This window comes from Triticum urartu, chromosome 4A, assembly GCF_056163025.1.
Source record: "Triticum urartu cultivar PI428250 chromosome 4A, HENAU_Tu73, whole genome shotgun sequence".
Classification (NCBI taxonomy): Eukaryota; Viridiplantae; Streptophyta; class Magnoliopsida; order Poales; family Poaceae; genus Triticum; species Triticum urartu.
The window spans coordinates 20,875,160-20,888,324 of NC_141876.1; the positions used below are offsets into that span (position 1 = coordinate 20,875,160).

Sequence of the window (13,165 nt, forward strand, 5' to 3'; positions counted from 1 at the left end):
ATCAATGTGCTGCTAGCACTCACGCATAAAGGGTGCAGCCCTGGTTTTATTCCATAAGAAATTGTCTCAATGCATTGCTCAAGATCAATCAGAAGCAACCAAATCCCTCGCTGTGAGTGCACTATATAGTCTGGATAAGATTGTATGCCTTTGTAGTTTTCTGCCTCCCTAGAAATAGTTGCTGGCCTGAAATAGGTAAGATAACCTGCGTGTGCAAGAAGGGTTCCAATGCAATATCTTTCCTGTACCACTGCTAGACTGAAACTTGCTTGTTTAGACAGATTAACATCTGCTATTACGCGATCCGGAGGGCGTTCAGACTGCAACTTCGCACCCGGCAAACAACAGAAAGATTTTTCCATGGAATTCGACTGACAATAAGAAACAAGAGGGAAACCCACATCTTTGAATTACAACCTAACTAGCCGAACACTAAACTCTGAAACTTCATGTGGTTGGTGATATGTACCTGAACATGGTTTCTGACGTGCACTTTGCAAGCACCACCAGGATTTTCTCATGAGACTGGGATCACTAGAACCAGGAGCACCAGACTGAAATTCCACTTCCGGCAGCTTTGGCCATAGATGCACTGCTTGGCAATTGCTTGAAGATGATGAACATAGTAGTTTCAGGTGCATACTTTTGTGACATCTCAAGGATTTTGTCAGCGAATTCGGAGTACTAGCAAAATGATGCAACACATAAGGAATTTTCGGCCATGTGTACCTCCGTTGCGAGCCTTCATGAAAGCAATCAAACAATGACCATGGGCATGATATGTACATGCTCTCCTTGAATTTGATTTGTATAGCGTGATCAGCAATTAATTTGAGGAATGCCAAATCCCAACCGGAACGACCAGCTTCACATGATATTGGACTATCATCTTCAGGCTGACCTTTTGCATGAATTTTTTCTTTGCTTTGTACTGTTTTCACTTCCGCTGAACTAGTATCCTCAGTCAGTTTATCCTCTTCAACATAATCTGCATGAAGTACTGCAGTCATCTCCATCGCGCTAGCATCTTGAATTTGTTCCTTTTCTTCAACATAGGAGCTGAGTGCATTGATCTCCTGAGAAACACGCACTGGGACAAGTTCTGTTGGAAATACTTGAGATGGCGCACACATGATTCCATGTGTACATGATGCATCTTCCTTCTCATCATGGTTCAGCGAGGCTTTATGCAAGAAAACAGTCTTTGTAGGATCTGTACCGCTACTGTCTGCATCGGTTCCATTACCAGGGCCCTCTCGGTGAACATGAGGTCGGAACGACGGCCACGGGCTAGGCCTAAAGAGGGATCCCATGCGATTGAACTGTACTTGTATAGGCGGGGGCCATGGTTGATGTTCGAAGGAAGGCGGGCGCAGACTCTCAGCGATGGCAGTGTCATGTGTCTTGTCGGTGCTGTCGATGGTGGTGGTCAGAGGCTTCACCCAGTTGCCCACATAGGCGGGGCATTCTACCAAGCACTTGGATGGCGTTGGTGCAGCCAAGTTGCTGGGAACAAGGAGAACGACGATGTGGTCCGCCTCGCTCACAACTTGGGTGGACGTGTGGATGGAGGGAAGTGGCGAGTCGCCCAGCTCCCGTGCGCTGGTCTTGAGGTCGACGTTGGTGGTGGTTCCCGCGTTGGAGATGACCTCAGTGAAGGATGAGGTGTTGATGGCGGTGGAGGGCGGTGTCTGCACTGCGATGAGCTCCACGACCTCCTTGTGGTTGAGGGTGACCGCGCGCTCGGGGTAGACGGTGGTGACGATGTCCTGGACCTCATCGACACTAGTGATGGCGTCGACCTGGGTCGAGCAATCCATCGAACAGGTGATGGGCACCATTGCGATGCAGGCCGGGGCTGCGTCATGGACGACCGCGGGGGTCTCCTGGGCCTGGGTGGTGGTGGAGAAGACGTCGGGGACGACCGTCGGGGCTCTGGCATCATCGGTGAGGCCGCCATTGGCTGCCTTGCCCATGGGGCACGCCAGCTGCGGGGTCGAGGCGCCCGTGAGGATCTTCAACATCAGCTCGTACTGCTTGTCCACGGTGTTGTAGCGCGCTATGGTCCGCGCGTGGTAATCGTCCAGGTAGGCCTTTAGCTCCGGATGCATGGTGGTGGAAGGAATTGATGAACTGAGAAAAAAATTGAGCAAAAATTGGACGGACTTAGGAGGATTTGTGGCGAATTGGAAGGGTGGTAGGAGGCTCTGATGCCACGATGTTAGGTACCAGCTATCGATTCACTTTTCTCAATCATGAATTCGAATTACAAGCTTGATACAAGAGGAATTGCTAGAGTTCAGAGAACAAGGAGGAAGAGGGAGGGAGGAGGAAGAAAGGTAGAGGGTGCCAGGGAAGCCGCCGTTGTCGTGATCCAGGCCCGGATACTTTGCTCCTTTCCTCCTCCCAGGCATTTGTAGTCTGTAGCGCTGGGTGGTTCACAGATGGGCCGGCCCATGTAATGGCAGAAGGTTGCAAGACCATGTACACAATAGGCTCCTGACAAGGACGCCCTCGTCAGCCATGGTGGTGCCGATGCCGTTGACCATGAAGATGCCTCGGCGACGGAGCCGACGGAAGCAGTCTGATCACTTAGCTGTGTCTCGCCCTACAGCTGGTTGTTTCTCATGTTAGCTACACATTTATGCTCTGTCGAGAGGGCTCCGTCGTTGTTTGGTTGGAGTTGGGCTGGCTACTGTAGCCTGGTGTGCTCTGTTGTTGTTGTTGTTGTTGTAGGTGCCTCCAAGCAGTGGGTGTGTGCGTTCCCAGCTTGTCTTGCAAGCGTCCTGAAGCTCTAAGTGGTAGTTGTCCTAGTTGGTCCAACCAACTATTGTGTCACGTTGCAATGTATCAAGGGTCCCTTGTTTTCAAATGTCAGAACACAACTGTAATGCGCTCAGCTGGAATGTTAGAGGTTTTAACTGCCCAGACAGACAAGCAACTGTCTGCGAGACGATTGCCTCCTTTTCCTGTTAGGTTGTCTGCCTACAGGAAACTAAGCTCCACATTGTCGACTAGTTCACCGCAGCTTTCCTTGGTGGGAATAGACTGCGCAATTTCGCCCAAAGGCCGGCCATTGGTAGTAATTTCGTACGTACAGTACTAGACTAGAGGGGGCATACTGCTTCTATGGGACGATCATAGTGTCGAGGTCTCAGATATCAACTGCACAGCCTATTGTCTCTCTGCCTTGATCCACATCCGTGGATCCGACATTCGCTTCAAGATCACTACCGTGTATGGACCAACCGCCTCCTCGTGCAAGGATGCCTTTTTTGCCGAGCTTGTTGCTCATAAGCCAGATCTACCGGGCCAGAGATAAGAACAAGCGCAATGTCAATATGAGTCGCATTTCTCGCTTCCGAAATGCCCTAAAAAGTTGTGATCTAAAGGAGTTTCATTTGCAAAACAAGCGTTTCACATGGAGCAATGAAAGAGTGAACCCGACCTTGAGCAAGCTCTCCTCTTTGCTCTTTGTCATCGCTATTGACCCTCTCCAAAAGATCCTTCAATTGGCCACTAGCAAGGGGCTCGTTCACAAGATTCGAGGATGTGGTGCAGTGGTACGGACCTCCCTATATGCAGATGACGCGGTTGTATTTATGGCACCCATCAAAAGAGACATTGATAATCTTTCCGGCATCCTCAAAAGTTTTGGACAAGTCATGGGCCTTTGTACCAACTTCCATAAGTGCTCGGTCATGCCCATTCGGTGCAACCACATTAACTGGGACCGCATTCTCCAAAGTTTGCCGACCGCAAAGACGTCCTTCCCTTTGCGATACTTGGGTCTCCCGCTATCAGTTTGGAAACTCAAAACAGTGGACTTGCATTTTTTGGTAGACAAGATGGCCATGAAACTCGTCCCTTGGGAAGGCCAAAACATCACAACCATTGGATGCACGACCCTCATCAAGTCGGTGCTTACCTCCCAAGTGGTGTATTTTATTACATCAATCATCGTCCCCCCCCCAAGCACGCTCCACAACACTAACAAGCTTGAAAGGGCTTTTCTTTGGTCCGAGTCAGACAAGACAACCAGTGCAAAGTGCAAAGTTAATTGGAGCGACGTGTGTCGCCCCTTGGCCTATGGGGGTCTTGGAGTTTTCAACACAAATAAGTTAGCGTGGCACTTAGATTGAGATGGCCTTGGTATGAATGGAAAGAACTGAGCAAACTTTGGGTGGGCAAGGGCAACCCTTGTGATGAGGGAGATCTTGATTTCTTTTATGCCTCCAGCACCATCACCATTGGGAATGGTGCCAAGACCCCATTTTGGGACTCCCTTGGCTCCCTGGGAGGAAGCCGAAATATATAGCTCCACTCATTTTTGAGGCGTCTGCAAGGAAAATGTGGAAAGTTCGGGAAGCTCTCAATGACAATGCTTGGATTTCAAAAATCAAGCTAAGCAATGCTTTCTCTTGGCACCACGTTCATGAGTTCGTGGCACTTTGGTCCCTAATCCAAGTCGTTCACTTGGATGAGCATGTGGAGGATGATATTACTTGAAAGTACACAGTTAGTGGGCATTACACGACGTCGTCCGCTTACAAAGCACAACTTTTTGGATCCACATTCTCCCCTATGGAGCAAGCGGTTTGGAAGGCTCCCCCCCCCAAATGCCAAGTTCTTCACGTGGTTGGTAATTCAAGATAGGATTTGGACTGCTGATCGCTTGGCCAAGTGTGGATGGCCTAAGTGCGACCTTTGTCCCCTTTGCAAACCAGAACAAGAATCCGGGTCACATCTCTTCTACAAATGCCGTTTCACTCTTCTCCTATGGAACCTTTGAAGGAAATATGCCCTAGAGGCAATAATAAAGTTATTATTTATTTCCTTATTTCATGATAAATGTTTATTATTCATGCTAGAATTGTATTAGCCGGAAACTTAGTACATGTGTGAATACATAGACAAAACAAAGTGTCCCTAGTATGCCTCTACTTGACTAGCTCGTTAACTAGACATGGTTATGTTTCCTAACCATAGACATGTGTTGTCATTTGATGAACGGGATCACATCATCAGGAGAATGATGTGATGGACATGACCCATCCGTTAGCTTAGCATTATGATCGTTATAGTTTCATTGCTACTGCTTTCTTCATGACTTATACATGTTCCTCAGACTATGAGATTATGGAACTCCTGAATACCGGAGGAACACTTTGTGTGCTATCAAACGTCACAACGTAAATGGGTGATTATAAAGATGCTCTACAGGTGTCTCCGAAGGTGTTTGCTGGGTTGGCATAGATCGAGATTAGGATTTGTCACTCTGTGTTTCGGAGAGGTATCTCTGGGCCCTCTCGGTAATGCTCATCACTATAAGCCTTGGAAGCAATGTGACTAATGAGTTAGTTTTGGTATGAAGTATTATGGAACGAGTAAAGAGACTTGCCGGTAACGATATTGAACTAGGTATGATGATACAGGCGATCGAATCTTGGGCAAGTAACTGAAGGAAATATGCCCTAGAGGCAATAATAAAGTTATTATTTATTCCCTTATATCATGATAAATGTTTATTATTCATGCTAGAATTGTATTAACCGGAAACTTAGTACATGTGTGAATACATAGAAAAAACATATTGTCCCTAGTATGCCTCTACTAGAATAGCTCATTAATCAAAGATGGTTATGTTTCCTAACCATAGACATGTGTTGTCATTTGATGAACGGGATCACATCATTAGGAGAATGATGTGATGGACATGACCCATCTATTAGCTTAGCATTATGATCGTTACAGTTTCATTGCTACTGCTCTCTTCATGACTTATACATGTTCCTCAGACTATGAGATTATGCAACTCCCGAATACCGGAGGAACACCTTGTGTGCTATCAAACGTCACAACGTAAATGGGTGATTATAAAGATGCTCTAAAGGTGTCTCCGAAGGTGTTTTTTGGGTTGGCATAGATCGAGATTAGGATTTTTCACTCCATGTATCGGAGAGGTATCTCTGGGCCCTCTCGGTAATGCACATCACTATAAGCCTTGCAAGCAATGTGACTAATGAGTTAGTTGGAGGATGATGCATTACGAAACGAGTAAAGAGACTTTCCGGTAACGAGATTGAACTAGGTATCATGATACCGACGATCGAATCTCGGGCAAGTAACATACCGATGACAAAGGGAACAACGTATGTTGTTATGCGATTTGACCGATAAAGATCTTCGTAGAATATGTAGGAACCAATATGAGCATCTAGGTTCCGCTATTGGTTATTGACCGGAGACGTGTCTCGGTCATGTCTACATAGTTCTCGAACCCGTAGGGTCCGCACACTTAACGTTCGATGACGATTGGTATTATGAGTTTATGTGATATGTTGTACCAAAGATTGTTCGGAGTCCCGGATGTGATCACGGACATGACGAGGATTCTCGAAATGGTCGAGACATAAAGATTGACATATTGGATGACTATGTTTGGACATCGGAATGGTTCCGGGTGAGTTCGGGCATTTACCGGAGTACCGGGGGTTACCGGAACCTCCCGGGGAGTGTATGGGCCTTATTGGGCCTTACTGGGAAAGAGGAGGAAGTGGCCTGGTGGAGGGCACGCCCCCCAAGCCCAATCCGAATTGGGTGGGGGGCCGGCCCCCCTTTCCTTCCCTCTCTCTCCTACTCCAACTTGGGAAGGGGGAATCCTACTCCCGCTGGGAGTAGGACTCTCCCCTTGGGCGCACCATAGAGGGCCGGCCCTCCCCCTCCTACAATCCTTTATATACGGGGGAGGGGGCCCCCTTAGACACACAAGTTGACAATTGTTTTAGCAGTGTGCTGTGCCCCCCTCCACAGTTACACACCTCGGTCATATTGTCGTAGTGCTTAGGCGAAGCCCTGCGCCAGTAACTTCATCATCACCGTCACCATGCTATCATGCTGACGAAACTCTCCCTCGGCCTCAACTGAATCAAGAGTACTAGGGACATCTCTAAGCTGAATGTGTGCTGAACGCGGAGGTGCCGTACGTTCGGTGCTTGATCGGTTGGATCGCAAAGACGTTCGACTACATCAACCGCGTTAACTAAATGCTTCTACTTTCGGTCTACGAGGGTACATGGACACACTCTCCCCTCTTGTTGCTATGCATCAATAGATAGATCTTGCGTGATCGTAGGAATTTTTTTGAAATTACCGTGTTCCCCAACAGTAACATACCGATGACAAAGGGAACAACGTATGTTGTTATGCGGTTTGATCGATAAAGATCTTTGTAGAATATGTAGGAGCCAATATGAGAATCCAGTCTCCGTTATTGGTTATTGACCGAAGATGTGTCTCGGTCATGTCTACATAGTTCTCGAACCCGTAGGGTCCGCACGCTTAACGTTCGATGACGATATGTATTATGAGTTATGTGTTTTTGATGACCGAAGTTTGTTCGGAGTCCCGGATGAGATCATGGACATGACGAGGAGTCTCGAAATGGTCGAGACATAAAGATTGATATATTGGACCATGTTATTCGGACACCAGAAGAGTTCCGGGAAGTTTCGGGTAAAATCGGAGTGCCGGAGGGGTTACCGGAACCCCCCGGGGGAACTAATGGGCCACCATGGGCCTTAGTGGAGAGAGAGGAGGGCCGCAGGAGGGCTGGCCGCGCCCCCCCTTGGGTCCGAATTGGACTAAAGGAAGGGGGCGGCGCCCCCCTTTCCTACTCCCTTTCCCTCTCTTTCCCCCTCTTCCTTGTGGAGGAATCCTACTAGGACTAGTAGTCCTAGTAGGACTCCCTCTCCTTGGGCGCACCCTTAGGGCCGGCCGGCCTCCCCCTCCCTCCTTTAGATACGGGGGCAGGGGGCACCCTAGAACACACAAGTTTCTCCTAACCGTGTGTGGTGCCCCCCTCCACAGTTACACACCTCGATCATACCATCGTAGAGCTTAGGCGAAGCCCTGCGCCGGTAACATCATCATCACCGTTGCCACGCCGTCGTGCTGATAGAACTCACCCTCGTCCTCAACCGGATCAAGAGTACGAGGGACGTCATCGAGTTGAACGTGTGCTGAACGCGGAGGTGCCGTACGTTCGGTACTTGATCGGTTGGATCGTGAAGAAGTTCGACTACATCAATTGCATTAAAACACTTCCGCTTTCGGTCTACGAGGGTACGTGGACAAACTCTCCCCTCTCGTTGCTATGCATAGATCTTGTGCGATCGTAGGATTTTTTTTGAAATTACCGCATTCCCAATAGTGGCATCCGAGCCAGGTCTATGCGTAGATGTTTTATGCACAAGTAGAACACAAAGAGTTGTGAGCGAAAATAGTCATACTGCTTACCACCAATGTCTTACTTTGATTCGGCGGTATTGTTGGATGAAGCGGCCCGGACCGAAATTACATGACCGCATTCATGAGACTGGTTCTACCGACGTGCTTTTTCACATAGGTGGCTGGCGGGTGTCTATTTCGCCAACTTTAATTGAATCGAGTTTGACTATGGCCAGTCCTTGTTGAAGGTTAAAACAACACACTTGACGAAAAATCGTTGTGGTTTTGATGCGTAGGTAACAACGGTTCTTGCTAGAAGCCCGTAGCAGCCACGTAAAACTTGCAACAACAAAGTAGAGGAAGTCTAACTTGTTTTTGCAGGGATTGCTATGATGTGATATGGTCAAGACATTATGTGATATAATTTGTTGTATGAGATGATCATGTTTTGTAACAGAGTTATCGGCAACTGGCAGGAGCCATATGGTTGTCACTTTATTGTATGCAATGCAATCGCCATGTAATTGTTTTACTTTATCACTAAGCGGTAGCGATAATCGTAGTAACAATAGTTGGCGAGACGACAACGATGCTATGATGGAGATCAATGTGTCACATCGGTGATGATGGAGATCATGACGATGCTTCGGTGATGGAGATTATGAGCACAAGAAGTTGATGGCCATATCATGTCACATATTTTGATTGCATGTGATGTTTATCTTTTACGCATCTTATTTTGCTTAGTACGGCGTAGTATTATAAGATGATCCCTTACTTAATTTCAAGGTATAAGTGTTCTCCCTGAGTATGCACCGTTGCTACAGTTCATCGTGCTGAGACACCACGTGATGATCGGGTGTGATAAGCTCCACATTCACATACAACGGGTGCAAGTCAGTTTTACACACGCAGAATACTCTGGTTAAACTTGACGAGCCTAGCATATGCAGATATGGCCTCGGAACACTGGGACCGAAAGGTCGAATGTGAATCATATAGTAGATATGATCAACATAGTGATGTTCACCATGATGATCGGACATGGTTTAGTTGATTTGGATCACATGATCATTTAGATGACTAGAGGGATGTCTATCTAATTGGGAGTTCTTAAGTAATATGATTAATTGAACTTTAATTTATCATGAATTTAGTCCTGATAGTTATTTTGCATGTCTATGTTATTGTAGATCAATGGCCCGTGCTACCGTTCCTTTGAATTTTAATGCGTTCCTAGAGAAAGTTAAGTTGAAAGATGATGGCAGCAACTACACGGACTGGGTCCGTAACTTGAGGATTAACCTCATTGCTACACAGAAGAATTACGTCCTGGAAGCACTGTTAGGTGTACCACCCACGCCAGCAACTGCAGACATTGTGAATGCCTGGCAGACGCGTGTTGATGACTACTCGATAGTTCAGTATGCCATGCTCGACTGCTTAGAATCGGTACTTCAAAGATGTTTTGAACGTCATGGAGCATATGAGATGTTCCAAGAGTTGAAGTTAATATTTCAAGCAAATGCCCGAGTTGAGAGATATGAAGTCTCCAACAAGTTCTATAGCTGCAAAATGGAGGAGAATAGTTCTGTTAGTGAACACATACTCAGAATGTGTGGGTACCATAACTACTTGACTTAGCTGTGAGTTAATCTTCCTAATGATAGTGTCATTGACAGAGTTCTTCAATCACTGCCACCAAGCTATAAAGGCTTCGTGATGAACTATAATATGCAAGGGATGAACAAGACTATTCCCGAGCTCTTCGCGATGCTAAAGGCTACGGAGGTAGAAATAAAAAAGGAACATCAAGTATTGATGGTCAACAAGACCACTAGTTTCAAGAAAAAGGGCAAAGGGAAGAAAGGGAACTTCAAAAAGAATGGCAAGAAAGTTGCTGCTCAGGAGAAGAAAGCCAAGTCCGGACCTAAGACTAAAACTGAGTGCTTCTACTGCAAAGGGACTGGTCACTGGAAGCGGAACTACCCCAAGTATTTGGCGGATAAGAAGGATGGCAAAGTGAAAGGTATATTTGATATACATGTTATTGATGTGTACCTTACAAATGCTCGTAGTAGCACCTGGGTATTCGATACTGGTTCTGTTGCTCATATTTGCAACTCGAAACAGGGACTACGGATTAAACGAAGATTGGCTAAGGACGAGGTGACGATGCACGTCGGAAATGGTTCCAAGGTTGATGTGATCGTCGTCAGCATGCTACCTCTACATCTACCTTCAGGATTAGTTCCAGACCTGAATAATTATTATTTGGTGCCAGCGTTGAGCCTGAACATTATATCTGGATCTTGTTTGATGTGAGACGATTATTCATTTAAATCAAAGAATAATGGTTGTTCTATTTATATGAGTAATATCTTTTATGGTCATGCACCCTTGATGAGTGGTCTATTTTTGTTGAATCTCGATCGTGATGATACACATGTTCATAATATTGAAGCCAAAAGATGCAAAGTTGATAATGATAGTGCAACTTATTTGTGGCACTGCCGTTTGGGTCATATCGGTGTAAAGCGCATGAAGAAACTCCATGCTGATGGACTTTTGGAATCACTTGATTATGAATCACTTGGTGCTTGCGAACCGTGCCTCATGGGCAAGATGACTAAAACTTTGTTCTCCGGAACAATGGACGAGCTACTGACTTATTGGAAATAATACATACAGATGTATGTAGACCAATGAGTGTTGAGGCTCGTGGCGGGTATCATTATTTTCTTACCTTCACAGATGATTTGAGTAGATATGGTTATCTACTTAATGAAGCATAAGTCTGAAACATTTGAAAATTTAAAGAATTTCAGAGTGAAGTGGAAAATCATCGAAACAAGAAAATAAAGTTTCTACGATCTAATCATGGAGGAGAATATTTGAGTTACGAGTTTGGTCTTCATTTGAAACAATGTGGAATAGTTTCACAACTTACGCCACCTGGAACACCATAGCGAAATGGTGTGTTCGAATGTCATAACCGTACTTTATTGGATATGGTGCGATATATGATGTCTCTGACTGATTTACCACTATCGTTTTGGGGTTATGCTTTAGAGACGGCTGCATTCACTTTAAATAGGGCACCATAAAAATCCGTTGAGACGACGCCTTATGAACTATGGTTTGGCAAGAAACAAAAGTTGTCGTTTCTTAAAGTTTGGGGTTGCGACGCTTATGTGAAAAAGCTTCAACCTAATAAGCTTGAACCCAAATCGGAGAAGTGTGTCTTCATAGGATACCCAAAGGAAACTGTTGGGTACACATTCTATCACAGATCCAAAGGCAAAATCTTTGTTGCTAAGAATGGATCCTTTCTAGAGAAGGAGTTTCTCTTGAAAGAAGTGAGTGGGAGGAAAGTAGAACTTGATGAGGTAATCGTACCTTCTCCCTTATTGGAAAGTAGTTCATCACAGAAATCAGTTCCACTGATTCCTACACCAATTAGTGAGGAAGCTAATGATAATGATCATGAAACTTCAGATCAGGTTACTACCGAACCTCGTAGGTCTTCCAGAGTGAGATCCGCACCAGAGTGGTACGGTAATCCTGTTCTGGAAGTCATGTTACTAGACCATGGTGAACCTACGAACTATGAGGAAGCAATGATGAGCCCAGATTCTATGGAATGGCTTGAGGCCATGAAATCTGAGATGTGATCCATGTATGAGAACAAAGTGTGGATTTTGGTGGACTTGCCCAATGATCGGCAAGCCATAGAAAATAAATGGATCTTCAAGAAGAAGACCGATGCTGACGGTAATGTTACTGTCTACAAATCTCGACTTGTTGCGAAAGGTTTTCGACAAGTTCAAGAAGTTGACAACGATGAGACTTTCTCACTTGTAGTGATGCTTAAGTCTGTCCGAATCATGTTAGCAAGTGCCGCATTTTATGATTATGAACTTTGGCAGATGGATGTCAAAACTGCATTCTTGAATGGATTTCTGGAAGAAGAGTTGTATATGATGCAACCAGAAGGTTTTGTCAATCCAAAGGGTGCTAACAAAGTGTGCAAGCTCCAGCGATCCATTTATGGACTGGTGGAAGCCTCTCGGAGTTGGAATAAACGCTTTGATAGTGTGATCAAAGCATATGGTTTTATACAAACTTTTGGAGAAGTCTATATTTACAAGAAAGTGAGTGGGAGCTCTGTAGCATTTCTAATATTATATGTGGATGACATATTGTTGATTGGAAATGATATAGAATTTCTGTATAGCATAAAAGGATACTTGAATAAGATTTTTTCGATGAAAGACCTCAGTGAAACTGCTTACATACTGGGCATCAAGATCTATAGAGATAGATCAAGACGCTTAATTGGACTTTCACAAAGCACATACCTTGATAAAGTTTTGAAGAAGTTCAAAATGGATCAGTCAAAGAAAGGGTTCTTGCCTGTATTAGAAGGTGTGAAGTTGAGTCAGACTCAAAGCCCGACCACTGCAGATGATAGAGAGAAAATGAAAGTCATTCCCTATGCTTCAGCCATAGGTTCTATCATGTATGCATTGCTGTGTACCAGACCTGATATGTGCCTTGCTATAAGCATAGCAGGGAGGTACCAAAGTAATCCCAGAGTGGAGCACTAGACAACGGTCAAGAACATCCTGAAATACCTGAAAAGGACTAAGGATATGTTTCTTGTTTATGGAGGTGACAAAGAGCTCGTCGTAAATGGTTACGTCGATGCAAGCTTTGACACTGATCCGGACGACTCTAAATCGCAAACCGGATACATATTTTTATTGAATGGAGGAGCTGTTAGTTGGTGCAGTTCCAAGCAGAGCGTCATGGCAGGATCTACGTGTGAAGCGGAGTACATTGCTGCTTTGGAAGTAGCAAATGAAGGAGTCTGGATGAAGGAGTTCATATCCGATCTAGGTGTCATACCTAGTGCATCGGGTCTAATGAAAAT

General features: G+C 45.4%; 1 protein-coding gene across 1 annotated transcript; it reads right to left on the reverse strand.

The window, feature by feature from the left end:
- Nucleotides 1-295: 295 nt before the first annotated feature.
- LOC147974531 (uncharacterized) lies at nucleotides 296-2,111 on the reverse strand. Its single transcript, XM_087520073.1, has 3 exons — nucleotides 933-2,111; nucleotides 470-525; nucleotides 296-371 (listed from the first exon to the last, which is right to left on the reverse strand). The coding sequence occupies exons 1-3, from the start codon at nucleotides 2,109-2,111 to the stop codon at nucleotides 296-298; spliced, it is 1,311 nt and encodes a 436-aa protein (XP_087376199.1).
- Nucleotides 2,112-13,165: the final 11,054 nt, after the last annotated feature.

Coding starts and splice junctions, on each gene's coding strand:
- LOC147974531 (XM_087520073.1), bottom strand. CDS start 2,111: ATGCATCCGGAGCTAAAGGCCTACCTGGACGATTACCACGCGCGGACC. Junction 526..932: donor GTTCAGCGGAAGTGAAAACA/GTACAAAGCAAA, acceptor TAGTGATCCCAG/TCTCATGAGAAAATCCTGGT. Junction 372..469: donor ACGTCAGAAACCATGTTCAG/GTACATATCACC, acceptor TCTTATTGTCAG/TCGAATTCCATGGAAAAATC.